The 11,092-nt window shown below is 39.9% G+C and overlaps 2 protein-coding genes across 3 annotated transcripts in view; one reads left to right on the forward strand and one right to left on the reverse strand.

Moving 5' to 3' along the window:
- The window catches only part of LOC116692455 (rho-related GTP-binding protein RhoA-C), a 732,216-nt gene that overhangs the window by 582,799 nt on the left and 138,325 nt on the right, over positions 1 to 11,092 (reverse strand). The window lies entirely within an intron of this gene.
- The window catches only part of mybpha (myosin binding protein Ha), a 16,604-nt gene that overhangs the window by 5,097 nt on the left and 415 nt on the right, over positions 1 to 11,092 (forward strand). For both annotated transcript variants that reach the window (XM_032520732.1, XM_032520733.1), the window contains 7 exons: positions 1,017 to 1,105; positions 1,208 to 1,403; positions 1,801 to 1,940; positions 3,512 to 3,671; positions 4,716 to 4,852; positions 7,661 to 7,847; positions 8,327 to 8,383. In XM_032520732.1, the coding sequence (XP_032376623.1) occupies positions 1,017 to 1,105; positions 1,208 to 1,403; positions 1,801 to 1,940; positions 3,512 to 3,671; positions 4,716 to 4,852; positions 7,661 to 7,847; positions 8,327 to 8,361 (944 nt within the window). In that variant the 3' untranslated portion in view covers positions 8,362 to 8,383. The remainder of the gene's footprint in view (positions 1 to 1,016; positions 1,106 to 1,207; positions 1,404 to 1,800; positions 1,941 to 3,511; positions 3,672 to 4,715; positions 4,853 to 7,660; positions 7,848 to 8,326; positions 8,384 to 11,092) is intronic.

Genomic DNA, 11,092 nt, shown 5'->3' on the forward strand with positions numbered 1-11,092 from the left:
GGGGGGGGGGGTCTTCTTCTTTTGTCTCTGTCTGCCCAGATACTGTAATTTTCCTCTCACACACAGAAACGTTTTGAGTTCCTGTGTCCTTTCTTTGTATGACTACTCATTACCATCAATAAGATTGGGACATGGATTTATTGATGACTTTAATAATCACACAGATGGTGGACCCTTGAGTGTAGTGCTTGTGAAGTTTAATAGCAAATGTTTTTTGTTTAGTTTAATGCATATGTTATCATTGTTATTTTCTTTTACACATATATTTGTTTTTCTGTAAGTAGCATACATTGAAAAGACTCAAGTCAATGTTAATAATATTTATCTTACAAGCAACAATTATTTTGATTTTGATTATCAGTTATTTGTTTACTCTCCATGTCCAACTAGGGGAAAACAATGGTCATTTTGAGTTTCTCAAAGCCCACGGTGATGTTTTCAATTTGCTTGTTTTGTCCGATCCAGAATCCAAGACCGAATAATATTTAATCAATTATTTATGACAAAAGAAAAGCTAAAGAAATTTTTAGCTTAAAAATTGATGATACGATTATCTAAATAATTGCAGATCATTTTACCATTAATCAACTAATCGTTGCAGCTCTAAATCACACAGTATTATCAACATCCTTTCTAACAGACTAAAGCAAAAGAACACGTGTAACAACACATTCACTATCAAAATTATAAAAATAGATTTTTGTGATAAGTTTGGATCGTTGGACCGTCTGAACCAGCTTGGGGGTTTCTTTTAGCTCCTTCAGTCATGTTCTATTGTCAGCTTTGCCTCGCAGTGGCTGGCCTATTTAGGTCTTGTTGACCTGTCATTTTGAGACTGACACAAACGGGAAGTGGACATCACACAATTTGTACACTGCGGGCGGGCAGTGTTGGCAAACGTTGTCAAGTAGATGATTTATTAATGTAGGTGTCCAAGTTTTGTCAATATCAAAAAATAGTCAAAACACATGATGGATAAGGCCGAAGATAAACATATATGACTTCTTGTGTTTCAGAGCGTCCCAAGATCCGGATTCCCCGCGCTCTCAGAGCATGCATTGTTAAACAAGTTGGAGAGCAGATCAACCTGGTCATCCCCTTCCTTGTAAGCTAGCGCATACACACACCACCTGTATAGACCATGAATAACATATTCAATTGGTACAGAAAACTTTACAGACTTGTCTGTCTTTTTCCAACTCCTCAGGGAAAGCCCAAACCTGTGGTATCCTGGCTGAAGGACGGTCAGCCTGTGGATACAAAGAGAGTCAGCATCAGAAACAGTGACAGGGACAGCATTATGTTTATTCGCACCGCTGAGAGGGCGGATTCTGGTGTTTATGAGATTACCGTTAAAGTGGACAGCTTTGAAGACAAAGCCAGCATCACCCTTCAGATTGTGGGTGAGCCGCACATGCTTACGTTTACTGTCAAACAACACACTTGGATGCACATGAGAGTGTGTGACAGGTGTGAAAGTGGACTTATTTCAGACCTCCCTGTTGAATCCGCTCAGATGGTTGTGCAGCTGGCTTGTTGACTTGTTGGTTCTTAGACTTATGACTTGCTCCAGCAGAAATTCAAAGCACTAGCTAACATAGATCACATCTTTAACAATGGTGTCCTCTGACCCTGCTGTCAGCTGCTGCTTTTAAAATGTTTGGCCTCGCGTTAGAGGCATTAGCATACAAATATATGGTTTACTTTTGATCTTAGGAGCAGCCACCTTTCATGCTTTGAGGAACACACTGGTTATGATTTTAATCTTTTATACATACTTACAGTAATTTGTCTCCTAAGAGCGGCCTGGCAATCCTGCCAGTGTGAAGCTGGTGGACACCTGGGGCTTCAACGCTGCTCTGGAATGGACCCCTCCCAAGGATAATGGCAACACAGAGATCACTGGATACACCGTCCAGAAGGCAGACAGAAAAACCGGGGTAGGGCTAATCACATTGTCAGAGGTATTTGTCCGTGTGAAGTTGCAGACATAAACCGGATTTAAACTCACTGCAAGAGGTTAACGGGACTCCCGCCATAGATGCCTATGGCATTGGTTTTGATTTATATTTCAGTGTCTGATTTTTCCCATTGATGCTGAAAGCACCACCACAACACTAGACAGATGCATTGTATATGATCCGGCCTTACATGCTTTATTCATATTTCCCATCGTAGCTGTGTTTAGATTGTTTTATTCACTGAATATGACAATCTCCGTATTTAGGCTACATTGTTTCATTCACTTTGATGGAAAGCAGGAGTCACGGTTGAACAGAAGATTTGCAGTAGAAAAGGAAAAGATGACTAAACCTTTATTCAACTTTACTGTATTCACTCTGAATAACATCTACTGGCATCTGCAACTTGTGAACTGGGTGGTGATGGCGCAGTGAATATGACACATGCCTTTGGTGTGGGAGATCTGGGTTCAATTCCCACTGTGATACATCAACCAATGTGTCCGTCAGCAAGACACACAACACGTTGTTGCTCCAGAGGCGTGAGGCCTCTGACATACAGTATGTAGTGAGTCGCTTTGGATAAAAGCGTCAGCTAAATTACATGTAATGTAATGTACCACTTGCTGATCAATCTGAGGCCTTGCTGTTTTTATGTGGTATCTGGAGAGGAGCATTGGAGATGCCAATGTGTAGTGTGACGAACCCTGGGAACACCTGAGGGACACCTGATTTAAGCCTGGCTGTGGTGCTGCTCTGAGTTCTCTTTGCCTGCCTGGTAGTTTCAGCGCTCCCTTTGTATAGATAAAGTACTGTATATTTTTTTTTTAACTTTATCATAGGGTGTCTTGTATTTCTTGTGGCCTAAGAGCCGGGTCATAACAGTAGTTACATTGTTTGAGGAGATGCACATCTGCTATGGCACAGCTTCCGAGCCAATTTTGCATAGTGTATTTGGTTATCAATGGTCACTTCATTTAACAGATGAAGTGACTATCTAAGACCACTTTTAAACCACTTTTAGACTACTTTTGTCTAGCTGAGAGTTTAGACTAGGACCTGGATCTTCCTTGAACTAAACGCAGAATTTAAACAATTCCTCCCCGCTCTCTTTTCTACCACTTACAATATGGTTGAAATGGTCTCTAATCAGACGGTATGAATTAGATTGCTGTGTCTCTATTCTCTGGGGATTACTTAACAGTATATCAAAATGCTAATGTCTTTTTTAAAGTTGTGACTCATGGTTTTACAAGGGAGCTGGCAGAGATGTAAGAGGATGCTGCTGCCAGGGAGCATTGAAAATATTTAACAATGACCAGAACCTATAATAATACAGTGTAGACTACATTCCAAGGCAAGGACATAAATATTGTATCATACTTTATCAAGTTGAGAGAATTAGCCCAATACAGGAATCCTACTCATCACCTAACTGCCAACCTGATTATATATTTTGCTGATGATGGGTTGATTGTAAAATCACATCAATGTATAATTTTCTATCCGTGCTGTACTAAACTGGGGGTCTGTTGTGTTTCCACATGCAGGAATGGTTCTCAGTGCTGGAGCACTACCACAGACTTACTGCCACAGTCTCAGACCTCATCATGGGCAACTCGTACATCTTCAGAGTGTTTGCTGAGAACCAAGTGGGTATGAGTGAGATGAGCACTGTTACCAAGGAGGTGGCCACCATCCAGAAGACAGGTGACCGTCTTTGATTCATTCCTTAATTCTTCTGCGGTCAATTTGTTGATATGATGAAGATGAAGAGTTTACTGGCAGGGCTGCAGTACAAGTGGGTACTTTAATGAGCTGCAGTAAGTGTGTGGGAGTCTTTAGTGTGTGTTTTAGAATTAAGACTTGAGAAGTTGGAAATGGCCTTGGCACTGCTTCAATCATATGTGGGTAGTTCTCTTGGCTAGTACTCAGCCACTACTGAAATAACTTTTAAGAGGCTGCGATAGCTTTAAGACAGATGGCGCATGTGTGTGTGCGTGTGCACGTCTGACCATTTCTTTAACGATTTGTCATCCACGCCCATGTTACACTGTGATTGGCCAGCAACATAGTAAGCTGGGTTTGAACTTCTCACTCTTTTTTAAGTCACTATTTCTGTCACTTTTTTTTGCGAACAACCAAGTGCACCACTATGAATGCTACCCAAGATAGAATGTCTTAATGTATTAAAAGTTTGCGTCTTCTGCTTCTCCACAAAGGTTGGCTTGTCACTTCACCTTCCAATGTGGCCATTGGGAACAACTATAAATACAATTGATTGCAATGGCCTTAGAACTTTTTAGTTGAATCGCCAATATCATCACCTCCCTACCACCACTTAGTCCTTAGTGGTGGTGGGGAGGTGGTGATTTGTGCAATCCTAGGTCCAAAAAATCGGAATGACAAAAAAGACAGTGAAATTTAAAGAACAGCATCCAAGGACTTATTGGCTTGTGAAACAAAAGATAATTGGACGGATATGGTGATGTCACAATTCCGAATGACAGGGATTTTAAAAGCGTTGGAAAGCACAAAAATAGCATGACTTTCCCACAGAATGAAAGTGAGAGGAGAAAGATCTTCCTTATTGAACCTTTTTTGCTTTTAGCATTTTAGCTACAGCATTTCTTGTGGTCACAACAGCCGCTGTTCAGCAAAGGTTACATACTAAGTACAGACAGGTATTGTAAATTAATTGAGAATTACCAAGAACTTATCACTGGATCTTAACCTTGTTCCATGTGTTCACAGCTATAGTCTACATGCCTCCCGAGTACCCAGAGCATGACTTCAGCGAGGCACCCAAGTTCACCACACCCCTTAATGACCGCGCTGCCACTGTGGGATACACCACCAAGCTGCTGTGTTCTGTCCGTGGCAGCCCCAAGGTCAGAAACTCGTACACACACACACACTGCATTTTGCACCTTTCAGGTTAATGTATAGTTTGTTGCAGCACTTATAGTATAGCATCATTAAGGACCCCATTCACCCTGGCCACAGACTGTTTTCCCAATTCCCCTCTGGCAGGAGGTACTGCAGTCTGAGAGCAAGGACTGTAAGGTTCAAAAACAGCTTCTTCCCCACTGCAGTCAGACTGTTGACCAACGAAACACACTAAAACAGTCCAATCAATCTGACTATTCATGTACAAAATAATCTGTTTGGAATGCACCTTATTCTCTTCCGCACTTTTCACTTTAAATATATTTATACTTTATACTCTTTCCCAACTGTATGTATCTAGTATCTAGATATTTTTCAGTTTTTTAGACGTTATATACTATATACTATACTATACTATATACTATATAGACGTATATATTTATATGTATCACTCTACATGCTCTGCACACCCATATAAACATTTAAGCAATTATTTATTTTAATTCATATAAATAATAACTAAAACAAAAACAAAGGGAGAACTGATGTGAGCTCAAGCCTGAATTTGACCACACAAGCCAATGCAAGGACTCAAGAGAAGGACTGGTACCTGTAGATATTCATGTTTCAGGGACATTTGAAAAGGTCCAGAAACCTTGGTTTATTTCTTTTGTTCTCATGTGGCATGTGTTGACACACTATGTCTAAATGAGTCTTAAGTGCCTGTCCCTGAGGACTAGCATGCAATCGAGTTGTAGCAGCTGTGAAAAAAAAAAAAATCTACTGAGAGGCATTTAGTACCTCTTTCATACAGGAGACCCACATGAATGAATGTGTATTTAACCCATGTCTGACCTTATACTTGTGAAACTGCTGTCACAGGTTAATCCCTCAATGTAACCACTGACAGACACAGATATGCAATGGTATTTCTTCACATATCACCATAAGCCACATCATTATATATGATTACAGAGAATTGGATTACATAAAGTACTATTTCAGTTTCATGTATCCCTCTTGAACACTCACTCTCTCTCCATCCCCCACTTGTGAATGCACTTTCTTTTGTATCTCTCTCTTTATATAACTTATATACATTCAATTACTTTACACTTTGGACACTTGTGTAATAGCAGGTGCTTTTTTCAGGCCATTAAGGATGGCTGAGGGAGGTCCAGCACAAAGGCATGTAGTGTGATAAGTTGTCCTGCTGTGTAGGATAAAGAGCTGTTCCATATAAAGGGAAGTCAAAGAAGAGACAATGATAAGCATAGCCTGTTTTCCTATCATGGCTAAGTGGAGATGTTGCTGTGTCACAGAAGGTACTATTTCTGCCACCCATCCAGATTGCAGCACTGTTATCAGTGTGACTGAACGTCCCTGTGACATCCAAACACATGGATGTCCTAAGACAGAAATATAATGGAACAGGAAGGAGAGAAAGCAAGATAAAGTTATTAGAGCAGGAGAGATGAGTGAATCAAGTTTATATTGTCTTTACCCTTGTCAATTAAACAGGATTAACAGCTCTATTTTTGTGTTTAAGCAGAACGCAGTGTCTGGGGGCCATGAAAGTTTGTAGTTGTTGAGATGTTTTAGTCTGGAACAAAGTCCAAAGGGGACTGCTCTTTACCACCACCAATGTGTCGCACACACCTGGGTGAAGCACTGCAGCCCTGTGGTGCCCGTCGCTTACCAAACTCATTTGATGATGCACTAATCCAATCTATCATCTCATTTGATCATATATTTTGAAGTGATACACACAATTGTTACACCAATACAAAACATACCAAGATAAACCACACTAGTATCATTACCATGTGTTGAAGTTACTGGTTTGCAACAACAATATTAACATAAGCAGCAGCAGCATCGTCCCACTGCCAAAGGCTCAAATCTCCAGTATTTGGTCCACTGCCCAGGATGAAAATGTGTCCCTTGTTTTCATTATCCTCCACCTCATCCATCATAGAGGGCAATGGAGATGGAGAAGACTCAACAGATGACATTATTTTATTTTACAGTGTGTGCCCAGCTTAGATTAATTTAAACTAGTTTTAAAGTTACAAAAACATCAACTGCCTAGTAATATTAGAGAACATCAGAGAATGACCTACATTACTCATATGGATGGTTTTTACCATCCATACTCTTACGTCAGCTTCCGAACTTCCCAAAACATCTATTTTAAAAACTTGTTGTAAGCAGCAACGAAGAACTCTATATGTTACATCAGTGAAGAAGGGTTGAAACATGAAATGCATCAGCTGAGCTGACATCCAATAAGCAGACTCACCTTGCATGAAGCTTGATCATGAGGAAATCCATGCACGGAGAATGTCACTGAAGCCCAGAGTGGCACATACCGGAGGAGACTTATATTACTCTCATTCTACCCAACTGTCACACTCAGCACAGACTGTCTGACCTCAATTGAAGACAAGCTGACAACCGACTGAAAGCCTAGTCTACTCAAATGTTCAGTTTGTCTAAAAACATGTATAATACTGTTAACAAGCAGTTGTGATTAACAGGGTTGCTGTAACGACTGTGTAATATTAGAAAGTCTAGCAACAGGTTCAATTTGGGAAAAAAAGTAAGCACATTGATTAATTTAGATGTCCAGTGTTCTACAGGAAAGACTGAAAGTCCATGTGGTGATGGTAAATAGATATCACAGACCACAGATAGAGGGAATATATTTTCAAAAAATCAGCATGAGCTGAGAGTGACACATGGATACATACAGGGAGGTACACTTGAGGTATGCTGTGGCTTATAAATGTCTCCTCCCATCCTCTCAGCCTAAGATCGAGTGGTTGAAGAATCGGGTGATCATTGGTGACGACCCCAAGTTTCGTAAGATTTCCAACCAGGGGATTTGCTCCCTCGAGATCCGTAAACCCTGCACCTTTGATGGTGGTGTGTACACCTGCATAGCCAAGAACGCCCAGGGAGAGGCCACAGTCTCCTGCAAGCTGGAGGTCAAACGTATGTATCCAGTGACAAATGAAGTATACATTTTTCAGTGAACGCAGTCCAAGTCTATTGAGGTCACATAAACTTTTTAAGGAATTGTTCAACATTTTAGGAAATATATGTATTCACTTTCTTGCCAAGAGTTAGATGATTAGATCGATACCACTTTTATGTGTTTTAAATATGAATCTAAAACCAGCAGCTGGTTAGCTTTGCTAGTGTGGAAGCCCGTCTAAACATTTTTTAATCAGTACAAAAACCAAAATGTAAAAACTGGTTTTGTTTCCTTTGGACAGAGCCAGGCTAGCTGTTTTCACCTGTTTTCAGTCTTTATGCTATGCTAAGCTAAGCTAACTGGCTGCTGACTTACAGGCAAGAAAGTGGTGAGATGGGGAGATAAGAGAACCTGTTATTGGTCAACTCCAAATTATAACTGTAATAATATACTAGAACTTTTTTTCCAAATAAACTGTATATTCCTTTCCCAACAGAGGTTATTCTTCCAGGAGCTGAGAAGGACAAATAAACCAACACCCAAACCTCTAAAGGTAAGGAACACAGAGAAATATTACTCTTGTGCAAGAGGGACTGATTGTTCAGTAGTCAAGTGTTTTGGACACAAACGTGTCAACATATCATCAACGATCTTTCTCCATTTCCTAAAAAGTAAATATCCTTTAATCTTGTGCTCTTACTAACACTGCTTGTTACTGCTTTCATACATGTATCAGATACTGACACAGTTGTTTGATATTCAGTTTGGCAGACAATACTCCCAGGCCTGCTGACCAGCTATGTATTACAATAGAGCATCAAAATGAAAACCAAGGCACAGCTCATTTATACTTCCTCTTGGCCTCCTCTTTCTTTCTTATATGTGTCAGCCCACTACTACACCCTCCTCTCCACCTTCCTGTTCTGTACATTTTGTACTGTAAGTTTCAAGCCCTGCTTTTGGATGTGGTAATGTGGTAAAGATTAATGTCAGTCAAATAGAAATACCAAATTTGCTGTTTTTACAGCGTTAACATTTCTATTTATAACCTCACTATTAGGCAGCAACATTCAGGTTTTAGTGTTGGCACTTTCATTTAAGCTTTGTGAATGCTCAAGTGGTGTAGCCTTTCACGGAGTGCCAGGAGGCTTTGCTCACAGTGTCATTTCAACTGCTGACAGCAGAAGCCTCATTAAAGTGTGAGTGTGAGTGAGTCTGTGTGTGTGTGTATGTATAAATATATATATATATATATATATATATATATATATATATATATATATATATATATATATATATATATATAATTAAATTTATCAAGAAATTGAAGAAAGAACAAAGTTGAAAAAGCAGTGATAAATGATGAGACAGATAACTACAAATGTTGGTAAAATGATGCACAGGATAGTTCAAGGTTGTAAAAGAGTTAAAGAGTGAAGGATAATGGTTTTATCTTACTGTGAAGGACATACCACTGGTTCCTTTTACGGCACTGTGAAACACTATCACTTTCCATGCCTGCTGCTGTACACTCAAAACAGAGTCAATTACATTGTTTGATATTTTTTAGTCTCATATGTTTCCTCTCTTCTCTTCTCCTTGTTTCTCTTCTCTACTTACTGACCACCACCATAGTTTCAATTGGCGACTTGACTAGAATTTGCATGGCCTACACCCCATTAAAATGAACATTAATTAAATGAAGACAATGAGTCAAAAAGCATGATTATATGTGCTGTCCTTTATTTGTCTATGAAGACAGTGTAAATGCAATTTGGTCATTATTTATTAAATGTCTATTCTACTTACATCACATTTATATACAGTTATTCTCATACCAAAATTGGCAACTGTAGGTTCTCAAAGAATCCTGTCAGGTGTTGAATAAATGGTGTGACCCCTGCAAGCTCGTTCAGGCTAGTGTTGTCTGTTCTTTTATTATTACTTATTTATCAACTATGGAGGCATATTTTATTACAACCATGGAGGCATCTATATGTGTGCAGCATTTGAGTCCAAGGCAAATTTCCCTCATATCATATTAATGATCATGGTAATGAAGAAACATGTCTCCCAGTGCAATGTTGTGGCTCACTGCGCTGTTTTTAATAGTTTTTGGAAACAATCGAGATTTATGACACAGAGGAATAACATATATCAAGCTTTGCTACCCAGGCAATACTTTTAGTTTTGTTGACGATTAGATACACGTAGAATATCACCAACTTATTCTTTGAAGTACATGTAAACACACAATTGCTGAGACTGGTACACCCAGATTGTGTTTTTATATCTAGTTGACGGTTTCAAACAGAAAATACTTAACATTATGCACTCAGTTGTACACTTAGAGGATGATTTGAGGCATTGGGTACTTAACCTTAAATATAGGGCCTCATTTCCTCATCTTAGTTGTTTGACATGAGCAAATAAACTGGATGTAGTTGTTATGCTACATGCACACTACAAAGCTGACCTTCAATACGGTCAGGGACACGTGTGTGTATTCACACTATACTGAAAATGAGGCCACATGCCTGCCTGACCAGCCCCAGTGTGGCTCGAGTGATCACATCTTAATGCATCCTCACCGTGTTTGGATGATTCACAACTGTATTTACAGCTGTCCACTGTTATCACATTACCAAAGACGCTTTTTTCATTCTAGGTGTAACTGTGCCGTATAGATATAGATGTGACTATGCTTGTGGGTCTGTATAGAATGTTGGGATGCAGTTCTATAAGGCACAGCCACACATGGGAGGGCCCCTCAAGGGAAAACTAGGTATTAGTCAGGGAGCGCCTTTGGATGGGTATTAGGGATGATGTCAGCGCAGCACTCCTTAGTTTCTAAAAGTTACTCCAGATGATTTGACACGGAGCCGAACTCTTCACATTACCACGAGTCAACAGGAAGAGCGGGGGGCTGCGGGAAGAAGTTAGAATGGGATAAGAGGGCAGAAAGCGAGCTAGATAATCCTCAGTGGAAAATACACAGTGGATCTCTCTCTCTATCGAACGCACACACACAATCTCATGCATAAACACAAGACAAATACAAAACCTCAAACAAATCCACACACACACTTTCTCCCAGCACATTCCTGGCTGAAGTGATGCAGTGAACACCCCATGACCCCATGTAACTCTCTTGTTACTTTAATTACTTTAATCTTTCCACCAGTGCCTTTAAAGGGCCATCAGTCCAGGTATTGTCCGTGTGTGTGTGTGTGTGTGTGTGTGTGTGTGTGTGTGTGTGTGT

Source organism: Etheostoma spectabile, chromosome 7 (assembly GCF_008692095.1).
Source record: "Etheostoma spectabile isolate EspeVRDwgs_2016 chromosome 7, UIUC_Espe_1.0, whole genome shotgun sequence".
NCBI lineage: Eukaryota > Metazoa > Chordata > Actinopteri > Perciformes > Percidae > Etheostoma > Etheostoma spectabile.